The 20,630-nt window shown below is 39.0% G+C and overlaps 1 protein-coding gene across 1 annotated transcript in view; it reads left to right on the top strand.

The window, feature by feature from the left end:
* The window catches only part of PTPN13 (protein tyrosine phosphatase non-receptor type 13), a gene marked incomplete at both ends in the record, with an annotated part of 91,249 nt that overhangs the window by 31,918 nt on the left and 38,701 nt on the right, over positions 1–20,630 (top strand). Inside the window, 5 exons of the mRNA XM_080343110.1 lie at positions 9,313–9,408; positions 11,778–11,877; positions 18,225–18,444; positions 19,898–19,972; positions 20,083–20,257. Of these exons, the coding sequence (XP_080199236.1) occupies positions 9,313–9,408; positions 11,778–11,877; positions 18,225–18,444; positions 19,898–19,972; positions 20,083–20,257 (666 nt within the window). The remainder of the gene's footprint in view (positions 1–9,312; positions 9,409–11,777; positions 11,878–18,224; positions 18,445–19,897; positions 19,973–20,082; positions 20,258–20,630) is intronic.

Here is a 20,630-nt window from a genome sequence, read left to right as displayed (position 1 = left end):
AAAGAGGAGGCCGCTCCCTGCATTGGGAAAGCTCAATAGCCTTGTTATTCAGGAGCTCAGCTTTGTGCAGGTTTGCGTTGCACAACAGCAAAACCCAAAGCTTGGCCAAACCCATTGATGAGCAAGAGTTTATCATTCTCATTCAAACAGATTGAGAGACAGAAAATCTAACATGCCTTGCGTTGCCAACTGAGATAGTTCAGATGTGTGAAACTACTCGGTTCATAAAGGGAATGGGTCAAAGTGCAAAGTAAACTGGGAACTGGGCCTTAATAGTCACAGGAGCTGAGTGACAAATCTGTATAGGGAAGATTGAGGCAACAGCTAATGACTCACTGCCCATCCTTCTGAATTCAGTTATTACTTGCTAGAAAAAAAGTCAAGATATTTTCTCAATAGATACCTGGGTTGCAACATTCTTGTCTTATGAGTTTTCTACTTTGAGTAGAGGAGGAAGGTATGTTTCACTTGAAGTTAGGAGTGCTCTGCCGTTTGATTTTAGGCTTGCGGGGTTTTTTTTTGGTTTTTTTGTTTGTTTGGTTGGTTGGTTGGTTGGTTTTTTGTTTATTTGGTCAGTTAACTACTTAAAGAAGAGTTTTGGGCCAGAACCTGGTTGTGAACATTAACTTTTAATAAGAGCCCCTTCAAAAGAGTATTTTAGTAAGATGGATGAGATGGTTTTTCACATAGGAGTTAGTTGCTGTTGTGTTTGACAGGGCTTGAGAAGCCTGACTGAAGGTATTCTGTTCCACCTCAATGAGCAGATTGAACATAGTCTACTAGTCTGTTATAACTTCTGTTCCTTTTTTGTTCTGTATGTTTTGCTATTCCCTATCTCCCATCTTGTTTACAACTGACGAGTCCCTTGAGATCTTTTGTAAAGAGAACCTATTGCTAGTTTCATCTGTCAAAGAAATGAAAAATCCTGCATGTAAGTTTTTGTGAGTTACTATTGTATGTAATTTTCAAACACTTAGTGGCTAGACAGATACTTCCAAGTGTCAGGCATTATCAAGTGTGTGTGGAATTGCTCTTCTGACATATACCCAGCCTAGCCAAGAGATGTGAGCAACTGTGTGGAAAGCTGTGGTAAAATATGTCGTGTATCTTGATAAAGGTAGCGGTGCTGGTTTCTTGGACAGCACTTGATGTGGGGCTTAGTGCCTACCTTAGATGGTAGTTACATTGTGGACAGGTGGGCAACAACTAGAAATGGAGTGGAAAAGAAGTCCACCAAAAATGGCAGTGAGTACTACTCTGCCTACATGGGACAGAGCATGACCTCAAAGGATAGGTGTTGACAGGAAAAACAGGGAAAGAGAATAAGGTATTTGGAAAGCTTGTGTTGTCAGGAATAAGGGTTCTGTTCAGCTTGAGGGGTAGACAAAAGGGCAAGGGGCCATCAAAACAGCATTGGACTGGAGACAATCTGACTCTTCTTTGGTAAGTTTGGGTGTATTTTCAATTTGGTTGAGTCCGGGTCTTGGTTACAGTTAAGTCTGTGAAAGTTGTAGTAAGCCTCTGCTTTCAGCTGTACATTGTTTTTCAGTTTTTAACTTGGGAAATGGCATTGGACCCTCTGCACACTAAACTCAGCCAGATAAAACTTCCGTCCTCAAACTACGAAGGAACTTGAGCGACATATGGCTTATTTCTTCTTTAACGTATCTTGGGTTAAGCTGGCAAACTTTTGTTATTCGTAAAACCTTGAGCTGACTGTCTTGGAAAAAGAAAATGTTCTCATGCACAGACTCTGGTTTGCCAAGCTTTCACTCAGAACGGATTTTTACGATCCAAATTATAAACTCATGAAAAGTAGTGTTTATAGTGGAAAGAATGACAGAGCTTTAATTACAGCTGTGCTGTAACAGAGTAGTTTGTAGTAAGCTACCAACCATCTAAACTGCACTATAATCTACAGTGAGAACGTCGTGGATTTAGCCTCACAAGCCTTCCAAAGACAGTGTAATTATAAGTGCCGTGCTCATGAACTTGCTGGTTTATATGTTGTTTTGCTGTATCGTTTCAGGGTTGAAGTTGTTTATATCTTGTACGCTAAAGAAAGTTTGGATCTTTGTGATTAGGTGCTTAGCCGGGTTGGGGAAAGGGAAAGAGACTTATATTTGACTTCAGGTGTAGCCAGTTCTGAACATTAAGAACAGACTCCAAAAATATGTATTACTCTTGCCAGGGAATGAGAGACCAAGTTCTGCATCTCTGCTGTTATTGTTCAGTCTTCTTTTTTTTGTGATGTAGGTTTTTTCAGCTTAGACAGAATTGTTTAGAGTTGTGAAGTTGTTTCTGTTAAACCCAAGCAGTTTATCTGTACCAGGGGAGCAGATGATGGTTTTGTTTTCCTTTTGAAACTTGGTAATTGTTCCTTGGCACCAACTGCTAGCATCCCATTTCAGAGGGAAAATAACATTCTACCTTTTACATTTTGCAAGCCTGCATTGCCACTTAAGAGCATGGAGCGTCACCCGTTCTCCCTTGCTCCCAGCTTTCTTTGCCTTCTCACTCACAAAACTGATGGTATTTTCTGAGAGTGGTGAAGGGTAAACACTCTTTGGTTTTGGAATCTCAGGCCTGCCTTCAGACAGCACAATGGTAAGGGACAAGTCTGTGAGAACAGCAGCCTTGTACAAGGCTCTCCCTTTTATTTGCTTGGATAGCTTTCCCTCCCTGGAATGTACACATAATTCAAAGTGAATTGGCTTGTGCTGACTGGGGTGCATGTGCATGCTTCTTTTTTAAAATGCAGTTTTGCTTATGGGGTTGTTGTAAATGAGACATGAGGGAGCAAGCTGTAAAGATAGCCCATGTCCTGGTGGAATACAGGAGCACAAAACCAGTTGGGAGAGTAGTAATGTACCTGGCTGCGGGTTGAATAGCAGACAGGGAGGAAAAAGAGGGGAGGATACCAAAAAAGTTGATCTTGCTGAAGCTTTGGCACACCAAATTCAGAGGTGGAGAAATGGGGATGGTTTGACAATATTCTCTAGACTTTGTTAAATGTTTTGGCAGTTGGGAACCACATGAATCCCAGAGCCTCAACTTAAGTTTATCCCTCTCTCTCCTTACATTTGATTTTCTCCAACTGAAAACAGAGGTGATTAAGCCCTGTCTTTTTTTTTTGTCCACTGACTCCTGCCTGCTTCATACAGTCAGCAAGAAGAGGCAGCAATATTCTCTGTTTCTGGAGATGTGTTTCTGCTTCCGAAGTCTTCTGTGCCATTATCTCGGAAAACAATGTTTTCATTAGCTACCTTGAAGAGTCATCTGAACCCCATTTATAAAATTCCATATTATGACTGTTTGTGTCTAGGTGAAGAGTTATGGTTAGGGATACTCTAAATGTCCAGATTTCAAAAGCTCTCTTAGTTTGAAGCTGTATTTTTGAATAAGGGAAAATTTCTGCGGGTAATCAGGCATCTGTTGGTAGTAAATTTATCCCAACAAACAAAGCCCCAGAAATTTGAATTTGGGAGCTGCTGTAGAAGTTGATTAAATGAGAGACTGGATTTGGGGCAAAAGAGAAGTAGCTGCTTTACAAACTCACCTCTGTGAATTCAATGAAGTGTGCATACTTTCTTTTTCTCTTGAATTGTGTGTACTCAGTTCATGTGTAGGCTAAGATGAGGAAATGGGAGTCACCCATACTGGTAGATCTGCTTGCGGGTGAAAGCAAATTAAGGTTCAATTTACACGTCTTACAGTCATTGTGCTGCAGTATGATTCAGATTCACTGGTGGCAAAATGGATTGTCATGTGGTTGGTATGTCTGGTAAGGATAAGTTTCATTTAGAACGATATCCAGAAATCACACTAATGGAGCTGGAGGGTAGGATAATGGACTGACTGATACTATTTTAGATAGAAAGCTTTCAGTTGTTAATTTTACTGAGGCTGCAGAAGTTGTCTTTTCAAGGAAAAAGAAAATGTTTGTGGGATTTCTGTAAAGTACAAGTACTCTGGCATCAGCCACTATTATTTTGTTGTGAATTACATAGTTTAACATAAGGTAACAGCTCTTAAAATTCTCTTACAGTTCCATAACTGCACAGCAAAGTGGCATCTGCTTCACTGAGCTTTCAGCAGCTCACATAGTCAGGGATTATCAGTTTTGAGTCAACACTCTACAATCCTCATTTGGATAAAGCATTCAAATTCAAACAAGCAAACAAACAGCTTCATTGGCCAAACTTTCAGCCTGTGACCACTTACATGCCTCATCCTAGATGGCATGATCCAGATCCAGAAAGTAAGGTTATCTTTCTAAGCACAAGACAATGACTTCTTAGCAGAACCTGGAACTGTTCTTTTTAATCTTGCTGATTTCCTTTCCAGCCCAGCCCTAAAGATGTATGTGTTCTGCAGTTTTACAAGGCTCTTTTTCTTCCTGTCACTCAGATCCTGCTAAACCCTGTGCATCAGATGTCCCTTCAGCTCTCTAGGGAGCCTCCTGGATGTCCAGTGACTTGAGCTGCATGCTCAATACAGAGTTTTCATTTAGAATGTGGGTAGTGGGAATCTTGCAAGTTAAAATGAGCCTGCTCCCCTGGGAGGCTGGATGGATTTGCTTCCCATGTCCGCTTGTTCAATATGAATCCTTATCAGGGATTTATTCTGCATCTCTACATTCTTCCTGTTAAACCTGTGCTGCCTTGCATAAGATAATTCAAGTTTTCTTAGATGAAAAGAGGAAAGGGAAGAGTAAATACGACTCTAACCTACTGGTTAAACTCTTCTAAAAGCAGCAATTCCCAGCTTCTCTTCGAAGGATGGTTCCTGTGTTTTAAATGGTATTATAGTAGCACTCTTAAGTAATAGAAACACCTACCCTTAAACCTCAAAGAGCAAACAAGAGGTCCCTCACTATCACAAAACTGCCTGTTTAGCTCTGCCGTTTTCTCTGTACAGCCAGTAATAATTCTGTAATAATATGTATTTGACAACTTGTGTATCTGATGTGAGTCATGTGTTCAGGATAATGGAATTCCAAGCTAAATGTGGTTCTCTGATTTCGGTTGAAGTTGGCTGAGATGAGACTTTCTGTAAATCACTTGTCTGGGCTTGCATGTCTTGTCTTGCGTAAATAGTGTGTTCTGTTATTTTATGCTGGGTTGGGTGCCTGTAAGGTTGTGCTCTGCTGGCTTTGATAGGGAGTTTGAAAAAGCACCACTGCAGCACTAAGCAACGGAAACGCAGATCCTTCAAGTTGTAATGCTTCATTTGTCTCTGCATCGTGGTGTTACTGTGTATTAATACAAGTTTTATTTATTCATATTAAAATATGCTTAAACCCAGGTTTGTTAGTCTACTAAGGTATGAAATGATTTGAAGTGTTCTGGTAACAGATGGTAATCTAAACACTGAAATGTTAATAAGGGTAACTGGTAGAATAATTTTTGCTACAATGTGCTTCATGTTTTCATGTTTCTAGAAGTTAAATTGATACTGAATTGATACTGACTGTCTTCAGTCAACAAAAATTGAAAAACAGGCAAAAAACCAAAACCCAAACAAATAAATAAAACCCAAACAAACGAACAAAGGCCATTCAAAAATCCCAGGGAAAATGGTAAATTAGGGAGATAAGTTGTTTGATTGTCGACTATAGCTTTTATTGATAGCATCTTTCAGTTTCTTCATAGCCAGACAGACTAGAAATTTGTCCTTATTTTTGAAACTATTATATGAAAAGCTTAACTTTAACTTGATCCCGTAATTGGGACTTTATGACCTTTGGAAGCCACTTCTTAACAAGAAGAAATTTGTCTTGGCCATGAACCAAGTGCCTTGTCTGAAGTTAAATCCTTTATATTAAGTGTTCGAATTGAGGAGGGTTTGCTGGAGGAGCATGTATTATTTGGGGAATTTTGCAAGCAATTGTAGATATGGTAGTCTCAATAGTTATAATTTAATGGAATGTTTGCAGTTCTGCAGTGCATATCCTGTCCGTGTCCTGGAAAAGATTAATTTTGGTTATGAGGAGGGGAAGTGTGGGGAGCACGTGTAGGAGGGGTGCATAGCTCTGTATATACCAGCACAGAACTGGAAGCTGATTGCTGAACAGAAGATGCGCTAGCAGCAAACAGTTCCACATCTGGAAATATTTTCCCTAAACTGAGCAAAGCAAAGCAAAATCTAGAGGTTTTACCCCAAAGTTCAAGCTGTAGCTTGATTGCCTTTATACTTTCGTCCCTAGGCTGAACAGTCATTGATGCAGCCCCACGTGGAAAGGTGCTAAAATGCCTCCAGAAGATGAGAAGAATTCCTTTGCTTGTGTGATTGAAAAAAGTTGTATCGTCTTGCTTGGGGGGAAAGGTGTGACAAGAAAGGAGGGTGATCTCATCTCTGGCTCTACTTGTGAATGCTGGGAGAATAGGTCTGAACTGAGCTGGGCCTCCTGCGGAGGGCTGTGCAAACTCCGAGATAAGTAGTGATCGGGAATCTGACTTTATGTTTCTTGGCTTGTGAACTTACCCCTTGGCCTACAGCAGGGTGCCAGCTCCTGCTGTAACAGGATGAGTCAAGAGAAGTCAAATACCCTGCAGAGTCAGATACCACGCCACCATGTATAAGTACTTGTTTTGTCTTTAACTGCCAGTTTCTGTTTTACTACGTTTTTTTGTTTTTTGGTTTTTGGTTTTTTTTTTGCAAATTTTCATGTCTTGAAGAAGCAGAGTGAAGCCACAATTTGTGTGTGATTCAGGAAGCCCAGGCTGCTGACTAGGTGGAAAAGAATGAATCTGTTTAAAATGTCGTGTTATATTTTATTGTTCCCTTTCCATCCTCTTGCTTCAAAGTCAGTCTAGCAGACTTGAAAAACCTACATCTAACAAAGCTGCTAGGAAAGAAGAGATGTTTTCAGTTAAATATTTCTGTACTGTAGCTCTGGTATTATGTTTAGATTGATGCCTCACGTAACCCCTGGTAGTATTTTAAAAATACATCTCCAAAAACTACCTGCTGAATTTGTTTTTTATTTCCCTCATAATTACTAGATTGGCAGCAGTTTTCTTTGTTATAGAATCTGGAACACTGAAAGTAGCCGTTGTGAAAGACTGAAGCAAACATCCCCCTCAACACTCCCAAAGAAATTCTCTGCATCATGCTGTAGGTTGGTTTGCAAATGTGCAAATTGCTCCTTTTTGAGCATAATGTGAAATGTCCTTGCGATTAATTTGGGTTTATGCTGGTAAACTGTGCAACTGGGATGGGCTAGCCAGAGCAGTTGTTTTCATGGGCTGATTGACTGCTTTGCTTACTTTTCCCAGTTTTCTTAAAGAATCTTGTATTTGGTGGAACAGTGGGGAATTGCACAAGCCAAGTGTCCAGGTAGAAATGGAGGAAATGCCAGCTTTAAGGAGGAAAGTTTTGGAAACAGATGTTCCAGAATTAATATGAACTAGTCTTTAGTCTTGGTCAACTTCATTGTCTTGCATCCTCCCGTGCCTTTTCCTATTTGGTGTTTTCACTGCCTCTGTAGGATGTCTGAGTGAGTAGTGCTGTTGACTGCACATCTAACTTGTCCTCTCACCTAACACAAATTATACCGCAAGTTTATCATTCTCACAGAATTTTCAACCAGGCTTTCTGTTTTGTGGATATGGGAAGCTGGAACATCCAGCTTCTTTTTTGCAGCATCCAGACTTACCTTTTAATTAACAATGGATGGCATTGAGACTCTGTGTCAAAGCATAGTATTGACAATGTTACTGATGAACCTAAAATACGTTGCTCCTTAATGATGAGTTTAAAACTATTTCAGATCACGAAGGTAGTGATAAACCACAGTTGCTAGCACTTGCATTAAGTTCTCTCAGTTAATTAAGGATAAAGGAATAAGTATTATTAGGGCAAGCTTGGATTCTCGAGGTGGCTGTCTGCACATAGCTTGCTCATCGGAGCCCTAAGCTGCTATATTAAGGTTCAGTCAACTATCCTGGATTATCTTGATCTAACTCTTCTTCAAAAACTCCTGATGCACAACCTCACTAGTTAACCTGTTCCTTTGTGCTGTCACTCTCTTGTGGAAAAAAATTGTTACTAATGTCTGAGCTGAATATCTCAACCTGCAAATATAGCTATTGTCTTTTAATTTGGTTTGGTTTTGTTACTCCCTTCTAGAAAGGCAAAGCAAAGTTAACTGAATTTTCTGTGTAATTTTTGTTGCTTTGTGTTGGAGATGAACCTAGTTTTCTAGTTAGGTCCTCAGTAGCACTGAATAAAATAGAAACAATAAAATTTATTTCTTCTGTGTGATAGTTTTGTTAATAAGATTTTTCTCTGAGTAACTTTATCAGTGGTGTTAATCATTCTTGCTGAACCTGTGGTCTGCTCTAACTTTTCACCTGCTGTTGATGCTTGCTCATGTACTGCCCATTTTGTATTCTTACATTTTATGTTCCTTGCTGTAGAGATTTGTGCTTCTCTTTACAGCAGTTACATGTGTTTTCTCTATATCATCACCTTTCTTGTCAAAACCATTAGCTAATTGGATCAGAGACAGCCTTCTAGCAAAGAAAAGCACCTGAAGTGTTCCCCCACTTAGTGAAACATTGGTAGTCCTGAAACATGGGGAATTTTTGTTCTCTTTTCTCCTTTTAGACACGCTATGTCGTGGTTAATTTGCTGTGGGAGAGAGTTGCACATGTCAAGTACTTATCCTTTCTGTGAAGTCCTTTGCTCTAGGATGTTCTTTAAAGAATCCATTGAGAGTAGGAACTGAGACTGTGCTGTTTTGATTTCTTATCACATGTGTTTAGCTGTTCTGGTTAATTAAATATCCTAGAGGGGCTTATTAATTGATTGTTAATCTTATTTTGTGGATGTCAAAGATGAGCTGAATGAATTACTATTTTTCAGTTCCTGCTTTGTCTCTGTAGGTATTTTTCCTTTTTCATCCTGAAGGAACCAGAGACTGAGTCCCAGTGGTTATTTTTTACACACAAGAGGTGTGCACCATATATCTTAATCAGTTTTGATTGCAGAGGGGATTGGGTTTTGTCTTGGGTTTTGTTGGTCTTTTAACTGTTAGTTTTATCTTGAGAGTGATGATGGTTCATTGAGGTTTGGAGGAAAGTGATAACCAAGAGAGGTCAGGCAGACCACAGAACCTTCGGGCTGCAGAGACAGAATGAGACTGCACAGTATCTGTTTGCTTTCAGACTCCATAACCACAGACCAGAATTTTAAAAAGTTTTGAAAATATTTTTTAAAATTTCAAACATTAATCTGCATTTGATTTTTTTTTGCATTTGACCTGTTGCTCTCTTACTCCTCTGATATCCTGATTTAAACTTTCAGAGCCTTTGAGAAGGTACAAATCTTACCACAGTGACGTTTATAGTACTTCAAGTGAAAGCCCATCTGTTATTTCTTCGGAACAAGATTTTAGGCAAGGTAAGACCTGTGTTTAAAAAATTCTTAAAAAAAAATAAAATAAAATAAAACCCAGAAAGAAAGGAAGAAAGAAAGACAGACTAAGGCAAAAGTCAAAGATGAAAAATAGACCCAAAATTATGAAGTTAAGTCTTTAGTAGGAGGCTTGATAATTACCACTAATCCAAAGTTGTAAGATGACCTCATGTAGTTACAATATTGTGTATAGTTCAGCATAACTGGCAGACGGTTCAAAAATGGCTTTGACATTTAGCACACTGAAAGGGAACTTGATAGGAAAACCTGGAAATGGTTAACTTTTAATTGGAGTGCTTGTTTTAAATTATGTGCTGACTTCAGAGGCACAAACATGATCGAGTTGTTTTACAACAGTAAATTGCAAAAGCTTTTTATGAGACATACATGGTTTAATTATTTTTATATCAGTTGGTTTTACTGTGAGGGTTATACGATTGATAATTTATAGGCCAAGGATTTCAATGTAATGCAAACGTATTAGATACTACAGGATATTTGCAAGATAAATTTAAGTAAGTTCTGTGAAATTAGTGGATTGGAAAAGCAGGAGATTGTATGAAAGAGTGTTCACTCGTATATGGCAGGAGGGATTTTCATGATGCAATGGAAGCACAGCATGGAAGTAAATACCTGGTGTGTTTTTTCGAATACATGCTAGAATGGTGAAAAGAAGTCAAGCAGAGAGCACAGCTGATTAAATGAATAATCAGCTTTGCAAAATCATGTGGTGGAGACAAACCATTTTACGAAAACGTGGACAGAAAGCAGTATTTAGGAAAGTAGAGCATAGCTGCACTGTAGATACTCTGCACACACAGAATTCCAACCCAGCCTTCAGGTATTCGCTGCTCTCAGCCTTCCTCATCCTTTGTCTGTCTTCCTGCTTACTGAGCCTGAAGCCTATGGAGCATATACGAGGAGCAAGGCTCCTGTAATGCGTTCCTTTTTATTGCCATTTAGAACAGGCTGTTTATGTGTTCCAATCCAAAGTCAACGACTCCTAAGTTTGTACAGGCAAAGAGAGAGCTCCTTTCTGGCTACTAGCAGTAGTATTGCTGGACTCAGTAAAATGACTATCAAAAAGAACTGTTTTCAGATTCCAAGGGGCTATAATGTGTTCTACAAGAGCTCTTCTGCTAGCTCTGTTTATTGAGAGTACTGTAAGAGATGAAAGTGAAGTGGTTTGCAAAATCAGATGCAAAATCAGACCTGATGTTGTGGTTTAACCCCAGCTGGCAACCAGGGTCACACAGCCACTTGCTCATCCCGCCCTCCCTCCTCCCACCAAGTAGGATGGGGAAGAGAATCAGAAAGGGGTAAGAAAAATCTCATGGTTTGAGATAAGAACAGTTTAATAGGACAGCAAAGGAAGAAGAGATAAAAGTAGTAACAATAATAATAGAATATACAAAACAAGTGATGCACAATGCAATTGCACACTGCCCGCGACACCAATAGCTTGTTCACTGGCAGCAGTATTGCAGCCAACTCCAGTTTCTATACTGAGCATGATGGCATATGGTATGGGATACATACCCCTTTGGCCAGCTTGGGTCAGCCGTCCTGGCTGTGCCTCCTCCCAGCTTCTTGTGCACCTGGTAGAGCATGGGAATCCAAAAAATCCTTGACTACTGAGCAGCAACTGAAGCATCAGTATATCGCTATCATTCTGCTCATACTAAGTCCAAAACACAACTATGAGAAAGAAAATTAACTCCATCCTGCCAAAATCGGGACAGTTGGTAAGCATCTCAGATGCTGCTATGGGAAGATGTACCAGCAAATGTACAGGATAGCAGGTTAGTATATTACCAAAAGTTTTTTGTTGTTGTTTTGGGTTTTTTTTTAATAAAAATATAAGGAGGGGTCAGATCCCAAGGATAAAAATTAAACTCAGAGCTCAACAATATATATGTCGGCTTCTTAAGCCCTTCTTGTGAACTGGATGCATAATTACTTTACCTAGCTGCTCTTACTCTGTTCTTGTTTTGCATGATCTCTCTGCCACTTACACGTCTCAGCTCATGGCTGACAAAGAAACAGGTCACCTTGGAAAGGTATCCATGCAATTGTGCGTGGGGTTTTTTTTAGGCCTTCTTTAGTATACTTTTTAAAAGGATTTGTGTAGTGCAGCTGTCTTTGTTAGGGGAAACTATAAGATTCTTTAGAAAACTGAAATAATCTTCATAATACTAGTTCGTTCTAATGCTGCAGTGCTGTTGTTCAGAACACACGAATCTGATTCCTTCTAAGTAATCTCATATGACTTGATAATTCCTTGATTTTTAGATTGGATTACTCTATGTGCTTTGTTGTCCAGTCAGGTATTAATTTGTCTTTTGGTTTGCTAGTGAGAAGAACTGAAGGTTTCAAGAGAGATGATGCCAGTGGTGCTTTGCCAGCTGCTGATGATATCTCTACATCAAGCCAAGCTAATTCTCAGCGAGCAAGGTAAACCCTGTGAAAACAACATGTCTTAAAGTGCTGTGTCTTTATCAAAGAGAGCATTCTAAATCTGCAAGCAAAATTTTCGCTCCCATCCCAGTTTCTGTTTATGGTTAATAAATGGCATGTTGTACTTGAAAGAAATTAGCATTTCAGAACCACATATTACTGTCTGAAGTAAAAGTCTTGTGGTGCACTGGAGCGTAGAGGTAAGTATATCAGTTAGGAGTCGAAATTGAGTTGCCATATTTAAGGGAGACTGGGTTGTGCTCTGTCAAGTTGCGATATCTGTCAGAAGGAACCATGTTCTGCTTGGAAATATTTAATAATTTTAATTCTGATTGTACTAAAATAAAGTTTTTAAGAATATTGATGCCAATTATTTTGCATTTTTTTATTTAACAAGGAAATTACAGCATTCAATTTCTTTGAAATAAGCCAAAAGCCACACATTTGGTTGGTTATTCTGGCAAACTCTTAGTTTTATGTTGTTGTGTTTGGATGGATTTTTTTTTTTGCATAGCCTCAGAACTGATTAGGCAGGCCACTTCAGTATCAATTTATGCTTTTTGAAATTTATTTTGCTATACTGCATATTGTAATATTACATCTGTTTGCTTTTTATTTTTCCAGTGCTATTCATCAGTCTTGTTTTAAAAAGTAGGTTCTGCTTTGTATGTCTCACCTTAGTACAGCTTTGTTGTACAGCAGCAATGTGTCTTGCCATACCTGTTAGATTTTGAGTGGTTACAGTTTGAGAATTTTTATTGACAGGGAACTTCTAGCTTGAAAGTTTCCTTCTTCTAGTTTCTGCCAGACACTGAATCAGCTCAGAATATTTTCTCAAAATTACTCAAATGGCCTTTGTAGTACAGGGAAACAAAAAGATGTGTGTTTCCCTGTCTTCCCTCACCACATTACAACAACAAAGCCTTCTCATGGGAGCCTTTTGCTTTGTTTGTGGTGGATAAGGAGAAGGATTGCTGTTGTACTTAATATTTTAGGATATTTATATGTTTTCGGTGTAAGTTGGATGGCAGTCCTGCTCTATCCTGTTAAAGAAACTTAGAGGTGTCCGAAGGTTGGACCTGTTTCAGGTGATGTGGCAAATCTGTCAAAGGTGTTCATTTAGCATATAGTGTGATGTGCAGTGAAGAGGAGGGCTTAGATCTGTGCTTTCACCACTAAAATAAGTGAACATCTGCTTCTTGCACTATGTTGTGTGCTTTAAATGAGTCTGGCTAAGGCAGGTCTCAGATGAGCTGTATCTGATGAACAGTAACTTGGAAAATTCAACAGCTTTTCTGCATCGCTTTTCTTACTACTTACACTTTCCCTGAAAAATGCAATGTCATTTGGTAATGTATATATTGGCATTTCTTGCAGGGGAGAAGGATTTAAGCATTCCTTAGCTGAGTGATTGCTGCTTTGTTGGCAGGAATATGGGATCTCTTCGTGTAACAGCACGTATGTTAGACTGCAGTGTCCAAGCAGTCTTAGAAATCCAGCGTGTCTTGACGCAGGAGAATTTGGGCTAGTGTCTGAGCTTTCGGGGCAAAGACTTGGGTTACAGGTTGGTGTTCTATGTAACCCCGCTAAAGAGGTGTAAATTTCTGCTTTGCATTTTATGCTGTCTTAGCACCATCCTAAAATGGCAAAGTAGATTACTACTGTGTATACAGAACACACACGTAGCTTTCTTAACTGACTTCCCATAATTTTTTTTTCTTTTGGTGGATACTGCTAGGTCAGCCTCATTGTGCATTGGCTTTGACCTGAACCCAGGAAAGCTGCCAATTCAACACTGTAGCTATACTTCAGAATAAAACAGCAGTAATTTGTGGATGCTGATAGAGAACTTTGGTTACTATTTACAAAATGTTTCAGAAACAAAGTAGTATGTGGTATGTAAACGAGTCACAGTGTTGTAAATGAATCAGGCCTATTATGCAGGTTAAAATGTTATGGTAGAACAGTACATACTTTCTCATGGTTCATTTTATATTATTTTACTTTATATTGCTCTGTTCAGACCAGTACCTTTAATGGAAGTAATTTGTATATGTATGAAATGTAGAAGGAAAATATTGGTTTATAAGTGCAGTATAGACTTACCTGTTGTGCTGAGCAATGGAATGAATTTTGGATGTGTGTAACTATACAGTCTTACTTCAAGGCTCAGTATTTTTTTAAATCTCCTGTTTCTGCTTTACCTCCTCTCTCTGCCTTTACTAAAAGATACCACTCTACATTTGTTCAAAAATGTCATAGTACGGTACGACAGATACTTATAATTTTCATAAAATGAAAAAGCTTTTGCTTTTGCTTTTGCTTTTAGATTTAAGTACCAGACTAGTAAGCATATCCAAGACTGAAAAATGAGACTGAACTCCTGAAAGCTTGTTTCACTAGCTTTTTTTGTAGACCCACTGAGAAACAGGAAAGCAGCCAGGAGGAGAATTCGGTCCTAAAAAATGCTTAGATAATATCTCTGTTAATTATGTGAGCTGAATGGAAAACAGCACTCGCGTTCTCTCACTCTTTTTCTCCAACGACTGTTGAAACTTTCCAGTGCTAACAACTGTAAAAAGGAATACCATCAAAGATCGTAGCTAGTTAAGCAGGGAGATTTCTAAGAAGGTAACTTGATATTTTTATCCAGAACATTGCATGTTGCTGCTTTAAAGTGTCTTGTGTTGCAGAAGACCTTGGCTCTTATAACTTCAGAAACATAAGCTCTCAAATTAAAACTCCTAATAACAAGTGGTTCCATGGAGCAGATTCTCAGAGTTTATGGTTTTGACTGGTCATTTGATTTCAGGGTTTGGGGAAGTAGATGCGACTTACTCCATTGCTTGAGTCCCATCAGTAATGGGGAGCATGTTTCAGTGTTTCTCTCTGTGTTCAGAGATACCATCTGTACTTTAATAGATATTAAATTTACTGCTCCTGTGGCATGTCCTTAGAGGCAGTCTGTGTAATTATCCACAGAATTATCCTTGTAAAACTGCATTGTAAATCAAATGGAATTTGGATTGGAGGGAGTTTGCTGCCAGTATTAAAAAAACCCATGAAGCTGTTCAGTTACCAGCCAGCACAACTCGTACTGTTTGGGTGGGCTGATCTGCTCCTGAACTAGCAGAAGCCATAGACTTTTGTCAGTAGTTTAAGAGCACACTCAAACCCATCTCATCCTCTGTGACTGTTGTTATCCTTTAAACTTCTTGCAGTGCTTTCCTCATGACAATGAATACTTGTGTCTGTGTTTCCTCTTTGCTTCTTGGATTCCTTACTCTTGTCCTTATTTTTCTTCCTTTACTATTTCTTCCTTTTTCTCTCTAGGAGCAGCAGCTGATGCGGATCTCTTCCTTCTGTTGCCTTTTCCTTCCACTAGATTGCATTTGCATCTCCTTCCTACCTTACCAAAAGGCATCCATCTTTCTCAGTCTGTTCCTCACCTTTCCACTGCACTAATCATTAGAGAATGCCTGCATGCTTCCCTTCTTCCAGCTTCCTTCTCTGATCCAATACCTGCTCATTTCTTGGTAAGTACACTAGGTGAGGAGTTAACTCTCTTCCCTCTTTGATAGGAGTCAGCCTCCCAGGTGACTGCTCACCTACCGTCTTCAGGTTAATAAATAACTTTGAGGTTCTGTTTTGCAGTCAAACATGGATGAAAATACAGAGGATCAGCCAAGTATTTGTCTGATGAGGAACCATATTAAACACACTTTTATGATGTTATCTGTTAGGAATGTAATTTGGATATTTTTTTTTTTTTAAGTGGAATAGTAATACTTGCACCTTCTGAACTTCACAGAAGAGCTCTAGCTGGATCTGTCAACGTCTCCTCTTCTGTAGAATGAGAGATGCGTTCCTAATCTTGGAACCTAAAGGGTGAATCATGCTGATACTCTCTGTGACAAACTGACAGTTTGACCAAACTTTGAGTTAGTTTTACTTACCCAGGATACTGAAGTGTGCTGATTTCTCGTTGGTGATAGTGCTTATATACTAACTTCAGAAAATTTTGAAAACATTGGGTTTTTGAGTTTCCTCCACGGACACCCCACACCCACTCCAATTTTCAGAGAAACTAATACATGTGAGCAAAAATGATAAACCAACAGAATAATACTTCACAGAATCACAGAATGTTAGGGATTGGAAGGGACCTTGAAAGATCATCTAGTCCAGTCCCCCTGCCAGAGCACAATAACTTATGATTGCTTCTGTTGCACAGAGCTGTATGGTATTAAAAAGGCTGTTTTTAAGATTTTTTTCTGCAGTAAGGGTGTTCACATTAGCAAGTGTTTTCAGATACAGCCAGTTGCAACATGTCGCACTTTTTCATATCACCTTTGATAATTTATAGATATTTATGTTCAGAAAGTGTTTGTTTTTGTTTTATTTCAGAGCCCATCCTTAGACCTTGATCTGAAGGGTGCTTGTGGGTGTATTTAACTTAGTTCATTGTGAACATTCCCACATATGTTGATCTTAATAAGCTTCCCCTTGGTGAAAAGCTCAGCATGTGCTGAGGTCTGAGGCCTTTTCTCATTACTTTGTCCTTTTAGGTGCACATTATTAAGTCTGTTGGAGAAAGGAATAGAGGAGGGAGAATGGGAATGATGCTCTGAAAGCCCAGCACAATAGAAAGGATAATGGGCTTACGTTTATACATTTTTCTATATCTACTCTAAATCTTCCCTGAACTTCCATTTGAGGAACCTCAGCATTCTTTTGCTTAGTTCGTGGTGCTTTAGTGGCAGTTTATTGTTTAAGAGAATGCGGTGCATTGTTCACACTATTGGCATTCATTTACAAACTTTGCAGGAAAAAAAAATGGAAAAAAAAATGAAATGTCCACTGATTAGCATAGACAACTATACTGGCTGGACTGGTGTGTTTTCTCTTACTTTTTAAACTGATTTGTCATTCATCAAATGTATCTTTAGTTTATTTTAGAAAGTAGATATATAAATGTAATGTCTTTAAAATCTGTAGATTACCTTTTACTACAAAGGGCTGTATGTCAGTATAGGACTTACTCTGTATTTATCTGTATTCTTACACTTCAGTGCAATGGTATGCAGGCTTTCTTTGCTTTTTCATGTTTTTCATTGCTCTTGTGTACCATCTAAAGTTTAGATTCTAAACTAATACTTAGCTTAGAATTGCTGAAAATGTTTTTTGGTGAATGAAAGTCTTGTTAGTTTCCCTTATTGATTTGTTTTTAAAATTGCCTCTGTATAGTTATGTCAAGGGAAGGAGAACACTGTTTTTTCTTGCTTTAGGATTTCTAGGGAAGACTTGATTGGTTTATAATTAGTTTGGGGTTCATAGGTTGTTTTCTGTAAGCATGAGACAGAGGGAGGGGACTGTGAGTTGATTTTATTTTTCTTGATTTTCTCCTCTGCTTGCATTTCCTAACCTCCTGCTTTTCAACTGAAAAAATGGCTGTTGTTCACCTAAAATGGGACATGAATTTCTTTCCTTCCACGGGAAATAAAATTGATGGGACATTTGGGATCCGTATCTGCTGAGAAAATAACTGAAGGATATGTTGCTGTGTTTTTCAGAAATCCTGAGGGGGGTTATATTTTTTTTTCCTCTTCTTTTTCCTTTGGATTATTCATTTAGACTCTAATTTCTTTTTTTGTGATAGCTGTGTATCAACCAAACCATTCTTAGGAATTTAAAAGAAAAGAGTTGGGTTTTTTCAGCAAAATAAGATTATGAAAAAGTTAGAGTATGATACATAGAATGATTTAGTATAGAGGATGTTGATACATATAAAATATATAAATATTTTAATCTACTGCTCAGGAAAAATCAGGGGATAAATTCTAGTGCTGTGTGAAGAGTTCATAAAGAATTGCTACAGGTAGTGATTGGAGCAATATTTACTTATACAAAGTACACAATTGTTTTAGTTTTCTCTTTAACAGCATGATTTCAAGCATGCCTTTTTCACAGTCCCTGCTTGAACAGAGAAATTAACATATTTTTCAAAGCATTCATATTTTTCTTCCCTGTGTGTATTCAGTGGTTTTGTACTGATTCACTGGATTTGTAGTGTCAAGTGTTTTTTTAGACTGCAGCTGAGTCTTTATTTTCAGATGATTAAATGGCAGGCAGCTGTAGAAACTTGGCGTGTTGTACACATTTTCTATACTGATGCATTGCTGTGGAGCGCTTAACCTCCTGGCTGCTGAATAAATGCTGTATTTAACATAGTATTTGATAGCTAGATGTTGTGTTCTGGATTTCCAGCTAGGTAAGTGCTTAAAGCAGCAGAATGTTTTAGGAAAACCTTGTAATGTCTTTCATTCCCTCTGACTGTATTGCAGGCAGCACGAAGGACCGTTTGAAGGCAATCTAGTAAGTCAAGAAGTGATGTTAAAGCGTCAGGAAGAAGAAATGATGCAACTGCAAGCTAGAATGGCTCTCAGACAGTCCCGACCTAACCTCTACCCAGGAGATGCAATTAGGACCTCAGTGCTTGACATCACCAGAGATCCGCTGAGAGAAATAGCCCTGGAAACAGCCATGACACAAAGAAAACTGAGGGTAATGCCCTAGTCTCAGGCAAACTCTTATTTTCATTGAAATGAAGCCATGTCTTGACTGAAACTCTAATATGTGGGATTGATAAGTTGGGTCCTGTAATAAACCATCATCAACAGTTTAAATACTAGGTGGTTGGTGTTGTTCTGATAGGAAAGACCTGCTCTCACAAGGTAAACTTCTGAGGTTTTGTGGCATTAGTGGCTCTGTAGCCTAAAGCTGCATCAAGAGATAATAAAACAGACAGCAAGTTTTGACTAAAGATTGCATCAGTTAAACAGTGTAGTGTCATAACAAAGGTCAGGTGTAGTTTTCTTCTGTGTTCTGTGGTGTTTTCAACCACTTCGATTTGCATTTATTTTTCTTAGTGGAACGTGGATGTGTCCCACCAGCATCAAAGGTTATTAAATGAATTAAAGAAAGGCAGAGAGGATTCATTTGGCCCTTGGGTTCACCCTGAATCACAGTGCAAACTCTGCTTTTCCTTTCCCAGCTATTTTGGTATGTGGATGAAATAAAAGATTACAGAGAAAGAGGTATAGGTAAAGAGAGTGGCTGATGTTTAGAAAAGACAACAGCTTGATGGCCTCTACTGCTGCTTTCAGTAAAGTGGATGTATTTATTATTTTTTTAAGGATAGGAAAAACTTGAAACAAGAGTCAGGTGAATTTGCTGTCCCAATTCTGTTGCTGTCTCCAGTCCATAGTGCTCTGAGCAGTTAGTTCATGTAGGCCTTAACTAACCAGGTTGTTGGGGTTTTCCCTGACCCCTTCAGGAGGTTTACATGCAGATGTTTTGCCTATAGTACACAGTAGGTGGTAGTCAATTAAGATTTCCCCTTAAAAGATAAATCTTGGGTCACTTTTTTAATGTGGTATTGTGCAGAGGACTTCCTTTAACAGTTTGAACAGGTGATCTCCTGTAGCTTAGAGGGTGAAATAGAAGAACATTTATTTGTCTACAGGCAGACAGAAATTGGCCATGATCTCTACTTGAACCCAGCAGATGGAATTAAACTGAAACAATTTTGGTCTTCAGGAGATGAGACTCGTGTGTCACAGGCAGAGATTTGCCAAGGCAGAATTGCCCCCAGTGCAGAAAAACTCACTGGTGTCAGGCAGTTGCTTACTGAGATAATCCCAGATGATCCAAATATGCAACCCATGCCCCATGTGTTAAAGAAAGACAAATAATATTAAACTATTGGCTCTTGCCCAGCAAATGAAGGAAAGTACACAGAGTAATAATGTTGCCAACACTGTAGTTTGCCATTGTATCTGGCGTACATGGTGGCAAAATCACGTTCTTTGGATTCACCAGCTCATGGGATGAATTCAGTACAATTCTCTGCTTTCAGCCTTTGGTTGCTCTCTAGCATTTGTAGGGCAGGAGTTAAATGTGCCTCAGTCTGTTGTTCTAGCAACACAGTGTTAATTCATACTCTTGTGATTGACAGAATTTCTTTGGCCCTGAGTTTGTGAAAATGACGATTGAGCCATTCATCTCCTTGGACCTACCAAAGTCTATCTTGGTAAGAAAGGGGCTGTTCAGCAGTCAGTCGGCGGGGGGAGTGTGTTAAAATGACTAATGCGCTTTTAGCACGAGTGTGAATGTTGGGATATTTTATTTTGCAAAATGCAGACTAAGAAAGGGAAGAACGATGACACCAGGCGAAAAGTAAGTGTGATGCTTCTAAGCGGGCAGAAACTGGAGCTGACCTGTGACACCAAAACGATATGTAAAGATGTCTTTGACATGGTTGTTGCCCATATTGGTTTGGTGGAACATCACTTGTTTGGATTGGCTACTTTAAGAGGTAAGAATAATGATTTGATATAGTTGACGGGTAAAGAATAAGAAGAATTAGCTGCATGGTATTGAGAAAAGATAAGCAGAGACTGCCTGGCATCTACAAAGCATTTACCTTGAGATACATTCTCTTGCACTGGGGAAAAAAACATTCCTGAATGAAGAACAACTTTGCACATTAAAATCATGTGTTTGCCTGAGTACTGGCAGCTCGTCTTGGGCTGCCTGTTCCCTTTGGTTGCCCAGTTTCCTTCCCTGCTCTTTGCTACCTTCACTCTGACTAGTGTTACTCAGAGGACACCAAAGGGTTTTGGGGTCTCTTAATATGCCCTGGGCAGTGTTGCACCCTCTTGTGGAAGCAAGCCAGCTGAGATGTATAG

This window comes from Nesoenas mayeri, assembly GCF_963082525.1.
Source record: "Nesoenas mayeri genome assembly, chromosome: 4".
NCBI lineage: Eukaryota > Metazoa > Chordata > Aves > Columbiformes > Columbidae > Nesoenas > Nesoenas mayeri.
Note: the sequence above shows the minus strand (reverse complement) of the source record. Positions and strands in the feature narration are given on the sequence as shown.